The 17,759-nt window shown below is 35.2% G+C and overlaps 5 protein-coding genes across 5 annotated transcripts; all 5 read left to right on the top strand.

Moving 5' to 3' along the window:
* The first annotated feature begins 47 nt into the window (after positions 1-47).
* LOC145319115 (uncharacterized) lies at positions 48-1,767 on the top strand. Its single transcript, XM_080160975.1, has 4 exons — positions 48-242; positions 471-787; positions 1,014-1,237; positions 1,452-1,767. Exons 1-4 carry the CDS (start codon positions 153-155, stop codon positions 1,592-1,594), a joined length of 774 nt encoding a protein of 257 aa, XP_080017101.1. The 5' UTR covers positions 48-152; the 3' UTR covers positions 1,595-1,767.
* A 30-nt stretch (positions 1,768-1,797) lies between these two features.
* On the top strand, positions 1,798-4,150 carry LOC145319117 (uncharacterized). Its single transcript, XM_080160978.1, has 4 exons — positions 1,798-2,201; positions 2,479-2,601; positions 2,913-3,110; positions 3,521-4,150. The coding sequence occupies exons 1-4, from the start codon at positions 2,103-2,105 to the stop codon at positions 4,145-4,147; spliced, it is 1,047 nt and encodes a 348-aa protein (XP_080017104.1). The 5' UTR covers positions 1,798-2,102; the 3' UTR covers positions 4,148-4,150.
* A 1,549-nt stretch (positions 4,151-5,699) lies between these two features.
* LOC145320066 (uncharacterized) lies at positions 5,700-8,520 on the top strand. Its single transcript, XM_080162506.1, has 4 exons — positions 5,700-6,144; positions 6,477-6,563; positions 7,054-7,395; positions 7,709-8,520. The coding sequence occupies exons 1-4, from the start codon at positions 5,700-5,702 to the stop codon at positions 8,518-8,520; spliced, it is 1,686 nt and encodes a 561-aa protein (XP_080018632.1).
* Positions 8,472-11,009, top strand: LOC145319118 (uncharacterized). The gene is made up of 4 exons (XM_080160979.1): positions 8,472-9,631; positions 9,857-9,988; positions 10,493-10,603; positions 10,799-11,009. Exons 1-4 carry the CDS (start codon positions 9,549-9,551, stop codon positions 10,881-10,883), a joined length of 411 nt encoding a protein of 136 aa, XP_080017105.1. The 5' UTR covers positions 8,472-9,548; the 3' UTR covers positions 10,884-11,009.
* A 1,459-nt stretch (positions 11,010-12,468) lies between these two features.
* On the top strand, positions 12,469-14,708 carry LOC145320290 (uncharacterized). Its single transcript, XM_080162710.1, has 3 exons — positions 12,469-12,779; positions 13,012-13,079; positions 13,425-14,708. Exons 1-3 carry the CDS (start codon positions 12,763-12,765, stop codon positions 13,670-13,672), a joined length of 333 nt encoding a protein of 110 aa, XP_080018836.1. The 5' UTR covers positions 12,469-12,762; the 3' UTR covers positions 13,673-14,708.
* Positions 14,709-17,759: the final 3,051 nt, after the last annotated feature.

Raw genomic sequence — 17,759 nt, forward strand, 5'->3', positions numbered from 1 at the left:
TTAGTTTGAAAAGTTTAAAGAACTTAAATTTTGAAAATTTTCTCCTTATCACCCATATTTTACCATGAACTGCAGTAACTCCAATTATAGATGAAATCAACGATCAATTGAAGCTTGTTGGCGATTTTGATCGCGTTCCCCGTACGTCCATCATGCGCCTGACAGAGAAGAAGCTAGCCCTCAATTTGAAAAGTTCTGAATTCAAAGTACTGGGCTTTTACCATATGATATTTTATGCAGAGGTAGGTTTTTACCATATTATAATCTTTTTAGAATTTAAAGCTTATTTCAGTTTCATTATATTGTATAGCAATAACATTCTTTTTAAATTTGCGCACGTGTGCTATATTATATATATATTTCTATTGAGGAGGGTGGACTTCCAATAAGTATATAGGGCGAAGCCCCTAGAGGCTAGGGGCGAAAGAGCTAGTTTTCCCTTAAATTATTACAATGTTTTTTGTTTCCAGTTGGCAAATCTTAAAGATGAACAACGTCTGATATGCAAGTTTTTATTCCACATATTGCGCTGTCTCGAAGAGCATATAACAACTGAACGTGTGGCTGAGCTCAAGACCATGATAATGGTCCTGAACTCAAAATTGGCGGAGATGTACGGCGAATCGTGCTTGAGTTACAATACTCACATGCTTTACCATATGCCGGAACATGTCCGCCGATTTGGACCATCCATGGCGTTCAGTTGTTATGCTTTCGAAAGTGCCAATCATGTGATTGCAACTTACATCCGAGGATATAATTTTGGCCTTAAAGAGGTTTCAAACAGGTAATACTATTTTTTTTTAGTTGAGTTCCTTTGACTTTTAGTTTTGGTTTCAAGAAGTGTCACTTCTCCCCCCCCCCCCACTCTTTACAAATTTTAATGTAATTTTTAAAAATGTAACATAACTTTCTTTCCGTGTATTGCTGATCAAACACTTAAGCTATAACGATTTCACCAGCAACATACCTTTCCGTTTAACAGCCATTAATGACATAAATGACATATTTAGATTGTTGATATTTCACACAGTGAAACCGTACATAAATGAAAAGCTGGCTGTCAGGGGAAAAAGGAATGCCAACAAACGAAAGTTCGAAAGAAATCAATTCTATACAGACTGCCAAGACCTCTACTTTGTCCCAGACTGCCGTCGTGATAAAACAGTATGGTTGGTCCACAAAGTGAGGACATTTTTTCCGGCATACACCTTTCCTGAAGATTCCAGAATAATAGGTAGGGGTGTATATTTTGCACATGATTAATTGTTGTATAGAAATATTTCATGAACTATACATTTCATCTAATTCCTTTTTAACCTACCACAATTTATTTGTAATTCTCTTATCATGCCAGGAGGAGAGTGTGGTAAAGGGGGGAGGGGGGGTCTAGGAAATATGAATTAAGTTTTATGGTTTTAAACACTGAAAATATACACCCCTGGTATTAGGAGTAGGCAAGACTGACGATCCCGAAGACTATAGCCATCCTCCAACACAACTAGCCTCCAACCTACTGAAGTACAGAGTAGCACATATCTCCGTACACCTGTTGCATCAAGATGTCTCCATCGTAATTCCTATCGGAATTTAATTTTGTACATTGAAAGCAGAGAAAGGGGGGGGGGGGAAATGACACTTTTTGAAACCAAAACTAAAAGTTCCATATTGTACCCTTATAAAACAACTGCCATGCAAAATGACAGATCTGTAACTGTTTCTTTAGTTCAGTTCCTTTGACTTTTAGTTTTGGTTTCAAAAAGTGTCACTTCCCCCCCCCCCCCCCCCCCTTTTGTTATAATATGTATGTAAAATGTTGTAAAATTCAACTGAAGGCCCTTCCCTCTTTATTTGGAATTTATGTGAAATGTACTTTAAAATATTTTTTTCATTAAAATTATTTTTTATAGCTAATTTTAAAAAAGGCATTTCAACTAAATTTAGCAAAACCCTACCTTTTTGGCCATCGATGGGTATGAAGTTAAAGTGTTATAAGTCTAGTCTGTAATTTGAAAGAGTACATGTTTGCAATTTAATTTAATTTTACATAAAATTTTAATTTCTGTCTACACATTTCAGATTTAAAACTATGCAAATTGCCCATGCCAACGACCTGGATCCAACAGCGTAATTTCGACTGGCAATTGATCAAGCTAGATCCCAAAATGACGAGGACTGGAAAGAGTGCTAGTTCTGTAAAGGTAAAAATTATATTTAAGGCCTAATTTACTATTGTACAAATTGCTGCTACCCTTCGCTCAAAAAACTTATAAATTCGCATGTTACCGGATCGAAAGGAAAACCTTATCGGTTCATGCTTAACAGACCACAAAAGATTATTGACCAAGTATAATTATTTATTAATTTTCCACAGTGTGTTTAACATTTGATATTAGTAATTAAAATTCTAGGGGCGTAGCCACTGCTATCTAATATTTTTTTATGCATTGTAAATACAACAATTATTTCTTGTTTTAGAACAACAAGCCTACTGGAGGTGGCAAACCTAATGGAAGTGCCAGAGGTGGAAGTGCCAAAGCTCCAAGTGCCAAAACTGGAAGCAACAAATCTACTGGAGGTGGCAAAGGTACAACAGCAAAGGTAGGGTTTTAAGTTTTATTGTTATCGGTTTTTGGTTTGTTGGTGTTTTGTTGTTAAACTAAACTTACTAACATGATGTCTGTTTGTGGGTTTGTACCAACAAATCTCGTTAACCGTTGAACAAATTGGGTCCCTCTAACCATATAACTTAACCTAGCCTAACCTAACACAGTCATTTTGTCGGGAGAGGGGGGGGGGGGAGGGTAAAGTTTTAAAAAATAGAAGAAAAAAATTAGGATAATGCCGGTGTTGTTTAAAACTATAATCCTCGGTAAGTAATGCTTTACAATAATTATCTATATTATTTTTAGAACACAACTAGAACCACAACATCTCCAATGAGGCCAATAAATATTACCCCACCTCCATCTCCACGGGCACGGCACCACTCCGCGAGTCAACGGACCGCGAGAGTTGTAGTTCCTCCTGCAACATCATCACGATCCCAGTCCCAGTCATCACGACCCCAGGGATCATCTGGCCCTTCTGGTGAGATGGAAGAAAGCGAGGTATTATTTTTATTTCATTTTGTCATCCAGAGGATACAAATTACAATTATTTAGGATATATATCGACTTAGCCTGGAAAAAATAACTTGTAAGATTTGACTAAATTTTTGGTAAACATTGACCAATAAAAATTTACCTTGTAAATTTTTACAAACAAGTTGGTCAAATTTTACCAAGTTGATTTTTTGGTCAAAGTCCAAAAATCTGGACTTAGCCTAAAAATTTACCTTGTCAATTTTTACCAAAAAGTTGGTCAAATTTTACCAAGTTTTTTTGTTTGTCAAAGTCCAAAAATGATGGAAGATGCTTAGGATCACTTGCTCTTGTTTGTGGATAGTCTTCTTTTCTACCACGTAGTTTTTAAAATACCAAGACTTGAAAATATGTGGTTTAATATGTTTCATTTTAAGGATTTGTTCACCGGGGCCGTTATGAACCAAATTCAGAACCAATTTCAGCAGCTACGTACTTTCTTGACCTCACAAATGAAAAATCAACTAGAGCCCATTAATGCGTCCATCAGAAACTTGGTAAACAAAACGTCCACAAACCATGAGTTAGTGAAGAATGAAATCAAAGACCTGCAAGACAGTGTATCAAGAGATATGGCTGAAAATACTAAAACCCTGAAAACAGAAATGAAGAAAACCGGCCAAATTGTGGAAACCTTGGTGACTGATCTAAGAAGACTGACCAATGTGGATGAGCTTGATGAGGAGGAGGCGAATAAAGGGCCTAGTGAGAATCAGGATGTTGTCGTGGACCAGATTTTCTCACCAGATTTTTACAGAGAAAGAATAAAGAACCATGACCCCTTGGAAAAAGATGGTTATATGAGAAGAGAAGAAATTATCTTTTTCATCCAAAATTTCGAAGACTCACGGAAAGTGGATATAGGCTGGCAAACCTTACTGAAAGTATGCCGAGACATCATAACCTTCACGTATGTCGTGTTCGAGCAGTTCACCTTTGACGCCCGCATCACAGCTGCCTTTTGGACTGCTCCGGAAGTTATTGATGACGAAACTGGTAAGTAAATATTATTTTGTAAATTTGACATGATGAGAAAACGTTTAAAACAGGGAGAAGGGAGGTGGGGGCAAGGGAAATAAACCGAATAAAAGGGGCATTCCTATTCTTGCTAGCAGGTGACCATGTACAATAATCTTTTTATATATATATTTTATTTGTGAAAATAAATCTTGTGCAGAATATACACCCCTGGTACAATAATAAACATGTACCTATGCAGAGTTAATTGAAAATTTCATTATTATTTCAGTGGAACGTTTCTTGGATCATTGTAAGTTAGTGCTTAACGAGACGTACCTACATGAAGCTATCCCACCAAATTTGTGGAGAACAGGAACCTATGTGTCTTCAAGCGACCTTTTTCTAGTGAGGAACCACATACAAGCTTGTAGGTAATTCAATTATTTATCGCATCTATTCCGCGTCTATTAAATGTGAAAGTGGTAGTTTTACAAAATGCATTTCAATGTTCTTTAGTTAAAAAAGTAGTTTCACGAAATGTTAACTGCATATTGTATTCTTGTTAAATTGTTAAACTACATTTCTATGGCATATGTTTCAAAGAATTTCAATTTTGTACCATGTATTTTTTTATGTGGCAAGACTTTTAGTTCATCTTTTCTTGATATATGTTATATGTTATATATTGAGACTGTTTTGATATAAACCCTTTTTTTATCTAGGTTCTTGCGCAATTTCGAACACACTTTTAAAGAGGACGCGACTGGTTTTTGTGAAAATAAGAAGAGGGCCGAAGATTATATGCTTGCTAATGAGGATCCTGTCTGCTGGAGGCTATTTCGAGGGCTGGTAACGCGAAAACAAGAACGCGCATTGTCAACCCCAAACTACACGTATGAACAGGTTTTTGAAATCAAGCCAAGGAAGGAGACAAGCAATAAGAAAGGCAAGAAAGACAAGAAAGACAAGAAAGACAAGAAAGACAAGAAGGAAAAGGCACAGAAACGATCAGCCTTACAGATGTGTGAATTTTATCTGGCCCCTGCAGAGATACAAAGAATTAAGCGGCGTATTAAACCGAAGACAATCACAACTTCAACACCAGGTGTTACAGCCGAAGACAAGAAATTTTACCACATGTTAGGTGCCCACTCAATGGGTTGCTTACCCCACGAAGTTCAAGGAAAGAACCCGATTTACTTGAGAATAAACAATGACAGGTCGAGAAATTCATTTCAGATCAAAAATTATGCAGACATGGCAAAGAACCCCAAGCAATTTTTCAAGACAGTCCATAGTAATAAGAAGGTTATACAAAGAGCTGTAATGTATTATTCGTACGCCACAACCAATTTGAAACCAGAAATGAGTGAAGAACAGACAAAGATTCACAATGCCAGTGAGAAAGCAACTAGAATTTCAAGAAATAGAAAGATGAATGCTGCTGATGAATCCACTGCTGATGATTGCACTGCTGATGATTCCACTGCTGATGATTCCACTGCTGATGATTCCACTGCTGATGTATCCACTGATGGTGAAGACAATGCTGTTGAAGACAATGAAGCTGAAGGCAATGCTGTTGAATAAAATGGTATGGAAAACATTGCTGATGAAGAAAGCAACAATGGTGAGGAGCTTGTAATTGATGACGGAGGCGACGACGTTGAAATGAATTCAAATGATGATCAGATTGGGAATGACTTACGCATACCACCCGCGGAGAATCCAGCAGTAACTCCAGAACCAGTAAAGCACCCAGTAAAGCCACGTAGGTTATATGAAGATCCAATTGTCAACAGCCAGTCCAATAATAAACCCAAAGTAAATGTATTTAAAAACATCACAAGCTCCAAAAGGAAGAAGCATGGAAAGGGCTCGAAAAAGTCGAAGAAGATAATTATTTCTGAAACAGACGATGAGGGCCAAAATGTGGGAAATCTTGATGATACAGTCCCAATGCAAGATGATGAACAACCACCAAACTTTCCACCACTGCAAAGACAGAAAGAATTTTATGGACGAAATAATTCAATCACAGGTACATATTTGTTGAACATTAATTATTATTTATAAGTTTTATCTTTCCTCGTATTGTGTATATACTGCACAAGATTTTTTTTCCTCTGCTACTAATTTTTTTTAAATTTTTCTTCCCCCCCCCCCCTAGTTTTTTTTCACCAAGTAGGGGGAAAATTGAAAAATATTTAAAGAACTCTATGATTTATTTATTCTATCCCTCCTACAACACATTTCCTTTTAAAATTTTTTTTTCAACCAAGTAGGGGGGGTGGGGGGGTGGAAAAAATGTTTTCAGTACTTGCTTTTTGTTTGGAAACGTATAAAATTAATGTATAAATTAATTATTTACAGGCAACAGTAACGAGAGACAGGTGACTGGAAAGGCAACAAGTGTCGTGGAGGAAAGCAGCAGTGATGAGAATGATGAGGATGCCGAAGGTATTGTTATTTATAGTTTGAAAAACGTAGGAACTGTATCACCTAAATTTAAGTTTATTAATATTTTAGTTGAGAAGTAGTCTTAGATAAAAACCCTGTGGATTAATTTTGTTTTAAGGGAAACTTCGTACAGGCCCTGACAGGGTTTTAGGCTAAAATTTGTATGGGCGCAGCCGCTATCTATAATACTAAGTAGCTTAATGTCTGTCCGGCCGTCAGAAGCTTAAGATCTCAGTAACCACTGAATCGATCGAGGTTACGGTAAAATTTTACCACCTTTTAAATCGTATAGGCTGGTAAAATTTTACCATAAAAGTGGTAAAAACTAGGTTTTTTATGGTATTAATTGTATCCTGGAGATCGGATTCTACTCTTCTGTGTATTGGTCCTGCGGTGATTTTAAGCTATTTCCTTGGAGGGGGGGGGGGGGGGGGGGGGGGGTTGGGTAACATTTATACTATTTGAAATAATGACTATAATAATTATTTAGATGATGTGGCGATCATTCCAAAGAACCGGGAGCGAAGGCAAACCGCATTGGAAGCCGAAGCAAAAACCAAGAAAAGTTTACAGCTGGACAATGAACCATCATTCGAGGTGGATAACGAAGATGACGGAAACCAGAGTGACGAAATTGTGGAGGTTGAGGACAATGAGGGCAAGAATGACGGCAATGCAAGTAAGGAAATTCGGATACATCCATGTGGAATAATATTACCCAAACTTGCCATTATAATTCACAACCACACGGGTCATTATGAGGTTGTTGCAGTAGGCTCAAATGTTTCTATATACAACCAAATGGAAATTTTAGAACTCATCAACATTGACGGTAAGTTACAGGTCTTAATGTAATAAATGGGGGGGGGGGGGTGGGCGAAAGTGACACTTTTTTGGGGCTTTTATTGGCGGTTCTCGGCGGTGGCGACGCCGTTTCTTCACAGTTCCATATTGTACCCCTATAAAGCAACTGCCAATGCAAAATTCCCCCTTTTATCTTTGATTGGCATATTAATATAGGGTAAAAAATATTGCTTGTTTTCATTTGAATCTGATTAATAGTAACTAATGTTCATATAGGTATGGAAATAATATTGAAGCTACAATTATGTACATTTGCTTTAACATTTTTTATTTCTTTGTAGGAGAAAAAGCAAAGTGGAAAAAAGATGGAGAAGAAGGTGAATTACTTTCTGACATCAAAGAAGAAGCACCAGAGAGTGATGATACAGATGAAGGTCATCAATCAGACCCAGACACTGGAACTGGCAGTAGTAGTAGTAGTGAAGAAGAAGAAGAAGAACGCAGGCCAAAAGCAAAAGTGGCCCAAAAGCCAAAGCCTACCAAAGAAGCTCCTAAACGTCCCAGAAAACAAACAACATTTCCATCAACGAATCAAATTGATGCGGTGTTGTACAGAAACCAGAGCAGAGCAAGCACGAGCAGAGCACAAATTAATTCAAGCCGGGAATATGCTGAAAGCGCAGGCACATCAAATCCTGATGAAGACGTAAACCCAGAACCAGGTTGTAGTTATAGTCAACTCAGTCCAGAGCAAGGTTGTAGTAATAGTCAACTCAGTGAGCAACCTAACCAAATTAAGCTGCAGCAAATGTTGAACAGAACAAATACACATTTGCCCGATTTCGGCCAGCGTGGTGAGGCTCGGACAAGAAGAGATGCCAACAAACGAGTAAAGGACAACATGAAGAAGCAAAGATTGTGGGAACAGGGACACAGGCCTGAAGATGATGAGTTAGAGAAGAAGAAAAGATCAAGCTCCAGACCACCACAGAGAGCAAGTTCTCAACAATGTTCTCAAAACATAAACAATTACGGTATCTTTGGCAGCTACATTACAGCTGATTCGGGAAAGGGGTGTATATTCTGCACAAGAAATATTGTTTGTCCACGGCTAAAAATTTTTAAAATTTACAAATGTTTTCAGTTTTCTTAATTATTACCTTTTTTTCTTACCTCCATCTATTTATATTTAATGAAATATAATATACATCCCTGAGCAGACTTGGAAAAAATATTATACATCCGATCCATGTAGAATATACATCCCTGGCAGAATGGAGACAAGTATTATCCGTCGGAACTTTCGTCTGAAAACGAAGAACAAGACGAAGAACAAGACGAAGAACAAGACGAAGAACAAGACGAAGAACAAGACGAAGACCTGATTATAGGTCGCAGTCAATCCCAATAATTCCAGGACTTTACGTATATATATATTTATATGTAATTTTTTTTGATTTCATAAGTTTCATCTTCAATTTTTTTTTATAATATCTAGAAAGGAGTCTTTTCCCAAAATGCATTTGAAGTTAATTTAGTGAACCGTATATTTGAACCTGTTTAAATGTGTTTAAACTCTATTTATATGGCATAAATTTGAAGAAAGTTAAATTTTCTACCACGTACTTTTACCATCTTAACAAAGAAAAATATGCAATTCACAAAATTAAGTTCAAATGCATTTTGTGAAACTACCCCTTTCCACCAATTAAGTTTAATGAGCTTAAAGTTAAGAGCTTAAACTGAAAATTTTTTGTTGTATAATCTGTCGCATTTTTTGTAATTCAGTATATAGCAGTTGTAGTTTACCCCCTAAACTAAGGAAAAAAAGTATTCAGAACTAGCTTTTGTTAATTTTATATATTTGTTTAATTTTGTATAAAAATATTATATATATGACAGTTATCGTAGGGAATGTTTTAATTAATACGGTGGTAGATTTCCATGGTAAAATGCGTAATGTTTATGTGCTGTAATTAAAAAAGAGAACGTTTCAAATTTGTATAAACTTTTTGTAAATGTTAAATTTGTCTATATACTTGTTTACAATATAAGATATACCAATATGTGATCTTGCTGGCCACCCTATTATATTAAAATTCCCTACGTCAGTTTTTTGGACATTTATTAATGAAAATTTAATACCAGTGATAATTTGTTTCTTTTCAAATTTAATATAGAATGTCCGACATGACAGCCACAGCAGCAGCCGACTTAGAGAGAGACGAACAGCACGAAGAACAGAAGCCGGAAACCACAAGTGGGTGAGTAATATTTTAATATGTATAAAACGAAGTAGAATGATGTCTGTCTGTCTGTCTGTCCGTCCGTCCGTCCCTAGCTATATTTTGGTAACCATTCATCGAATCGGATTCGACAATCCATCACAACATAATTACATAAATACATATTACATATTTTTTGGTAATTACTTCTTTGGGCAAAGGTCCGATTACCTGGGATATATAATATATATTTATATATTTCAGTGATAGCGAAAAACAGAAGAACGAAATGAGTGTGTCTGAGCCTGAGCTGCCTGCTAAGCTGGATGACCTGCCTGATACCCCTCCTAAATCGTCTGATACAGAAGATTTGAACCTAACTTTGGATTGCACTACGTAAGTTTATTTATTTTTGTTACCATTCTATTTCTGTTCGGAAGGTGGTAGTAGCCGGATTGAAAAGAGTAGGATAAACATTATTGTTATGGCGAATAATTATAGTTTCATTCAGGGGTGTACATTACGCACAAGATTTATTTTGTTCCCGTGGTACAAAATTTTGTATTTTTTTCCCACCTATTTTTATCTCACCAAGTAGGGACGGAAATGGAGAAATATTGAAAGAACTAAAATTTTTGGTCCTACCACACATATTTTAGTTATTTTCCCCCCACCACCTGAACAGGGGATCCCATATAGGATATACACCCCTGATATTTCAAATTAGCAGCTACGCTAAACCCTCTAATATGAAGTATATCTCTTAAAGTTTCTTTTGCCACTCCCTTCCCTTGCCGGTACCTATGAGAAGAACCCGATCTGTTCAGTGGTTATCGAGATCCTTCGGTACATAAACACGGACATCCTGTTACTTTAGTATTATTTTTTTTTATTTTTCAGGGACGACGATGGATGGGAGACAATGCAGAAAATAAAACAAGACCTTAGGGCAGCAAAGCAAAAAATTGCTTCTTTGGAAGAGGAGATCGCTTGTTTGGAAACACAAACAAAGTAAGAAATTTTTTTCACTTCTTTTTTTGGTATTTAATCCGGGCGACTGTGTTGTAAATGATTTTTCGGTACAGACAAATTCACCTTTATATATTACAAAACTAGCAAGTATGCCTCTAGGGGTAAGGTGGGAGGGGTAAATGTGGACCAAAAAAAAAGTTTACTATTTAATTATAATATGATTGCTTAATTCAGGGAGCAATCCAAGAGATGTCCGGCGGCACAAAAGGATGACCAGAAGGTCGGACAAGCCTCTGTTATGGAAGGAGAAGCAAAGTAAGATATCCTATTATATAAAGTAGTAAGCGTTTTTTGTTTGTCCCGAAGGATAACCGCTAAACCGATATTGTTCTCCTTTAAAGTGAAGCTTCTTATAGGTCCTGGAAAGGTTTTAAACTATTTTTGTGCAGGGTGTCTTCACCCCCTTCCCCAAAAAATATTTTTACTCTTCTGAAACTGAAATTGAAAATGGGAAGATGTTGATTTTTCCCCTTCCAACCTTAAGTGCCCCTAGAGGTTTCTAGGGGCGTAGCCACTAGTTTCTTTTAATAATCTTTTTTCATACTTTATCCGGGCGACTGTGTTGTAAATGATTTTTCGGTACAGACAAATTCACCTTTATATATTACAAAACTATAGCAAGTATGCCTCTAGGGGTAAGGTGGGAGTGGTAAATGTGGACCATAAAAAGTTTACTATTTAATAATAATATGATTGCTTAATTCAGGGAGCAATCCGAGAAATGTCCGGCGGCACAAAAGGATGACCAGAAGGTCGGACAAGCCTCTGTTATGGAAGGAGAAGCAAAGTAAGATATCCTGTTATATAAAGTAGTAAGCGTTTTTTGTCTGTCCCGAAGGATAACCGCTAAACCGATATTGTTCTCCTTTAAAGTGAAGCTTCTTATAGGTCCTGGAAAGGTTTTAAACTATTTTTGTGCAGGGTGTCTTCACCCCCTTCCCCAAAAAATATTTTTACTCTTCTGAAACTGAAATTGAAAATGGGAAGATGTTGATTTTTCCCCTTCCAACCTTAAGTGCCCCTAGAGGTTTCTAGGGGCGTAGCCACTAGTTTCTTTTAATAATCTTTTTTCATACTTTATCCGGGCGACTGTGTTGTAAATGATTTTTCGGTACAGACAAATTCACCTTTATATATTACAAAACTATAGCAAGTATGCCTCTAGGGGTAAGGTGGGAGTGGTAAATGTGGACCATAAAAAGTTTACTATTTAATAATAATATAATTGCTTAATTCAGGGAGCAATCCGAGAAATGTCCGGCGGCACAAAATGATGGTCAGAAGGTCGGACAAGCCTCTGTTATGGAAGGAGAAGCAAAGTAAGATATCCTATTATATAAAGTAGTAAGCGTTTTTTGTCTGTCCCGAAGGATAACCGCTAAACCGATATTGTTCTCCTTTAAAGTGAAGCTTCTTATAGGTCCTGGAAAGGTTTTAAACTATTTTTGTGCAGGGTGTCTTCACCCCCTCCCCCAAAAAATATTTTTACTCTTCTGAAACTGAAATTGAAAATGGGAAGATGTTGATTTTTCCCCTTCCAACCTTAAGTGCCCCTAGAGGTTTCTAGGGGCGTAGCCACTAGTTTCTTTTAATAATCTTTTTTCATACTTTATCCGGGCGACTGTGTTGTAAATGATTTTTCGGTACAGACAAATTCACCTTTATATATTACAAAACTATAGCAAGTATGCCTCTAGGGGTAAGGTGGGAGTGGTAAATGTGGACCATAAAAAGTTTACTATTTAATAATAATATGATTGCTTAATTCAGGGAGCAATCCGAGAAATGTCCGGCGGCACAAAAGGATGACCAGAAGGTCGGACAAGCCTCTGTTATGGAAGGAGAAGCAAAGTAAGATATTTCTTTTAATATTATTTTTTCATACTTTATCCGGGCGACAGTGTTGTAAATGATTTTTCTGTAAAGACAAATTCAACGTGTTCCTTTATTTATTAAAAGCGAGTACTAGCAAGTACGCCTCTAGCTGGGTAAGGTGGAAGGGGTAAATGTGGAACCAAAAAGTTTACTACTTAATTTAAATAGATTATTATATATATATTGTTTAATTCAGGAACAAAACAGCTGCAGCTGGCTCTCCAGAAAATTCGGATGAGAACGAGGTTAAGGAAGTCACTGTTATGGAAACACCAGCAAAGTAAGATTTTTTAAAATTGTTTTTACTACTTTATCCTGGCGACTGTGTTGTAAATGATTTTTCTGTACGCTAAACCCTCTAATATGAAGTATATCCTTAAAGTTTCTTTTGCCACTCCCTTCCCTTGCCGGTACCTATGAGAAGAACCCGATCGGTTCAGCGGTTAACAAGATCCTTCGCTACATACAAACAAAAATCGTTTTACTTTGTAGTATAGATTGTTTAATTTCAGGATGAAAGACCAACCGGATTTTGATATAATTTATGAGAACATAAAGAATCCAGGACCAAAAAGCCCAGGTATAGTACAATATTTATACTAGCGACTGTGCCCAAAGCATATAGTGAAACATTTCTGTACTACATTGTATTATTACACTAGGTTAGGTTAGGTTAGGTTAGGTTAGGTTAGGTTAGGTTAGGTTAGGTTAGGTTAGGTTAGAATAGGCTAGGCTAGGCTAGGCTAGGCTAGGCTAGGCTAGGCTAGGCTAGGCTAGGCTAGGCTAGGCTAGGCTAGGTTAAAACTAGAAATATTACTCTTTCTATTAATACACTAGGTTAGGTTAGGCTAGAAAAAAAAACTATTGTAAAATTGAAGTATTTTTTTGTAAAAAAAAGTAATTTTAAAAAATATTTTAATTTCAGTGTATGGGGTGTCAGATGATGAGCAGGAGATGTTTGAACCACCCCCTCCTACAATCACGCCAGCATCAAAACTGAGTAGGCGCAAAAGAAGTGCAACACCGGGGAAAATCAAGACCTGCGCCCATGGACGCAGTCCCCGAAGCGAGCTGCCATTGAACACGAGACTCATCGAATGCACCTATATGTGCCCAGACTGCCGCGTCTTCTTTCACAAGAGGCAAAAACAAAGAAAAGAAGGACAAAAGTAAGCTGATGTATAATAGTCCTTCCAGTCAGATCATATATAAACTATTTGTGATAAAAAAGTGATATATATCAAGATATCTTGAGTCAAAAATATGTTTAACCACCTTTAATTTGTACGTACATTAATCTATATGACAGTTTGACAGTTTTGTTCTGACGATGAAAATATTCATATAATATTATATTTGAAACCGCTATTCCTATATAGCAAAATTTTTGAAAATTTAATAATGGAAAGTAACTTCGTAATATATTTTTCTTGTATAAAAATGTTCTAGTATAAAGTACAATTAGAATCCAGATCTCAGCAATTAAAACCTATGTATATTTGTGTTAATTTCTCAGCTTAAACCGATTAAACATGCAGTTATATTATCTGTAAAACTATGTAATATTTGGTCATTTAAACCACGTCTAGAATTATAGACTAATTAAGAAAATTTCTGTGAATATATACCTATATAGTATCGCGCTATCGTACCTATGTAAATCATTATGTAAAAAAATATGTTTAAGTGTTTCAATCAATAAAGTTAATAATGAAAACAATTTTTTTTTTATTTTTGCGTTTTGTGTACAAGCGAGGTTTTTCTATAATTAAGGTCGTTTTTTACCACTTTCTCGTGATTTTTACCACCCGTTTTTACCACAATTATTGGTAAATTTTTACCATATTTACCCTATTTCTGGTAAAATTTTACCAGTTTAGGGCAAAAATATTACCAGGTGTTGAACAGTTTTACCACTTTTTTGGTAAAATTTACCGCAAATTTCTGGTAAATTTTACCAAAAAAGTGGTAAAAATTGGTCAAAATCTGGTATAAATTTGCGTCCTAAAATGGTAATATTTTACCGGAAATCTGGTAAAATTTTACCGATAATTGTGGTAAAAATCGATGGTAAAAAGCGTGAGAAAGTACCACTAAAAGTGTTTTTACCACGATTACGGTAAAATTTTACCACCTTTTAAATCGTATAGGCTGGTAAAATTTTACCGTAAAAGTGGTAAAAACTAGGTTTTTTTATGGTATTAATTCCGTCCTGTATAGTTCAATCCTACAAGAATAAATTACTATTAAACCCTATTTGTTTTTTGTTCAATTCTAAATGAAATGTCAAATGTCTTAACCATGTAACACTTTGGTTAAGTATGACTTCCAATTTTGTGGGAAGTTCTAGAGATCTTAAGCCTTCGAGTCAAAAACTACCCAATACCGGGACCAATCAACAGCAGGTAAGAACATAGATTTATTGACAAGGTCTATTTCATAACTTCTGAAAATACAAATCAATTAATAAACAAATTTACAGTTTGTATATCCACAAATTATTATTTGCTAGCAAAAAAAATATACTTTGGGTACTTTTTAAAATCTTGATTGATTAATGAAAAATTCTTTGAGCACTTTGCATTAAATGAAAATTATTCAGTTTAATAAATCATATAAAAATGTATCAAAACACACATATAAAAATAGAAGCATGATATTTTGAAATCATAAATAAGTCCTTTATTTTGCTGGCTAATGCCTCAAGAAACTTATTAAAAACACCTTATATACTACGCATTTTCACACAGAAGGGATCTAAAGGTACCTGATGTGTTTCAAGGTAAAGCACCCGGCATACTAGTATTATCACACGCGCTCTATGACCAATGATAGGCCTTACTTATGTCTCCGAATATCCTTTTTCTCTCACAATATAAACAGAAGTGGGCTTGGCTTGTCAACAAGGGCCGCACCAAATCGCGTCTTTGGGAGAAAGCTCTGATGTGTACAATCACACTCATGAAGACAAACTAAGGAAATCAGAAGAAGTTTTTAGTGAAGCCCAGTACTCTTAAAAGATATGACAATAGACGATAAATTGATGCACACTTCCATTATGTCTAACAAAATTATCCACTTTATAGTGTAAATGTTAGAAACGTATTGTGTGGACGCTGCTAAATTGTACAAATCAATCAAATTAGACTAAAAGTTTTAAGTCATCCAATGAGAAAACCTATTTTAAAGGAATAACACCTGCTTTTAAACCTTGGTGAATAATATAGAAAACTTTTCTGTAAATTACAGGGAAATATTTTTTTTGTTCGTTATAAGTCTATTACAAAGGATCGCTATGGAAGGATTCTGACCAATTTACATTTAAGAAATGGCTCGGCCGACACGTATTTTAACACACGTAATTTTAGGAGCGTAGTATTTATAAATGTGCCCTGTGTCAGTTTGGATAAAACACCATTTCACAGTGCGTATGAAGGTGCTTTAACTTTTGTGTCAGAACCTAAATTGGGACATAGTGCATTTCATTACTTTATGTTAGGTAACTTTATTATTTCTTTTCAATAAAATCTAAAATGCAGCCGTTTTTGAGAAAATTAGATTTGAAAATTTCAAATTCAATTTTTATTCACTAGGAGTTACCGCATAATCATGATAAAAAAAGAAAAGATTATTTTTTTAAAATTTTGAACAACTTTGCTTTTATAAAGTCTGTCATAAAACCTTTCTATATATGATTTATTTAAGGCTGAATTTCCGTGACCTTAGAAAAGCAACTGATAAAAATGGCAATGAACCAACTCACTCTGGAGTGGTTTTATGAAGAACTTTATAAAAGCAAACTTGTTCAAAATTTTAAATAAATAATCTTTGCTTTTCATGTCATGATTATGTGGTAACTCCTAGTGGATAAAAATTGAACTTGAAATTTTCAAATCTAATTTTCTCAAAAACGGCTGCAATTTAGGCTCTGACACAAAAGTCAAAGTAATTCGAACGCACTGTGCTTTATGTTTCATTTTCTATTAGTTTCTATATGTAAACTCTCATTAAAATCACTATTTTTATTGTATATTCTAAAGTGCCAAGAGTTTATTCTGTCTGTATGTTCAAAACAGATCTCGTTAACCACTAGATTGATATGGCTCTCCTTTCCTATGCCTCAAGAAGGTTAATTTTTCTGTTTTGGGTGAGGCTGCCTTCATCGAAATCGCCCCTAGAAAAAATTACCCCCAAAATAGTTAAGGTCTTTTTTCTCAATTCGACAATTTTGGGTGTAATTTTTCTTGTTCTTAAAGTCCAACTCACCCATCTATACATAAAAAGACACTCTTTGTATGTAATTTTTTTCTTAATGCCTACGTAAATAGCAGAAAAAATAATTTTTGAATATTATGTTATTGCCAACTTTAACACCAATTATTTTATTTTAATGTCTGCTAACATAAAGTACAAAACACATAAAATGTTTAAGAATTTTAGCGACTTTAACGATACATAAGACAGCATCGTAAATGATTACCAAAATATAAAAGCAAGTTAGATTTCTTACATGTTCTAAAACTCAGCAATAGGAAATGAAAACATTTTGGTTAGAAAAGAACATTTAACTGATATATTTACATATTATCTAATAATAAAACTACCAAATGATCTCATTTCATTCTTATAAATTCAACATGGATTGAGATAACAATAGCTGTTAAATTAATCTATAAACTTTTCTTCCCCCGAATATTTTAAATATCTTAAGGAATTAAACAATGTACTATGAAGTGATGTATATTCCCTATGATGATGAACTAAATTAACCCTTGTTTAAATGAAATTGTTTGTTGGATACTTATATTAGGAACCAACCAATCAAACCAAGTAAGTAAGGAAGCTTTTATGCTTACAGTCCAATGTCCCCTCCTTCCCTGCAAATATTAAACAGCTAACAAAGGTATATTAATACACATTTAAATCAGGGAATGAATTTATCATCCAATGTCCTAACATGCCCATGCTATCCTAGCAATGATATTGTAAAATTATATTTAACACACTTTACTCGAAATTAAAGAATAGGTTTTTAGCATATTTCCGTAGATGTTCATATTTTAACTAGGACACTTATTTTCATAAGTAGCGCAGCATAAACGAAATTTAGGTTTTAATTTGTTAAGTAAATCATTAATCAAGACATTTTACTTAACTTACTACCTAATTAATAGTAACTAAATCTTATATTTTAATTGGACGAAGCTTCGCTTTTATGGATGTTGTAATCCTTGTTAAAAGACATTTTTTTAAAGTCTTT

This window comes from Acartia tonsa, chromosome 5 (assembly GCF_053477335.1).
Source record: "Acartia tonsa isolate MP-2025a chromosome 5, ASM5347733v1, whole genome shotgun sequence".
NCBI classification, from domain to species: Eukaryota; Metazoa; Arthropoda; class Copepoda; order Calanoida; family Acartiidae; genus Acartia; species Acartia tonsa.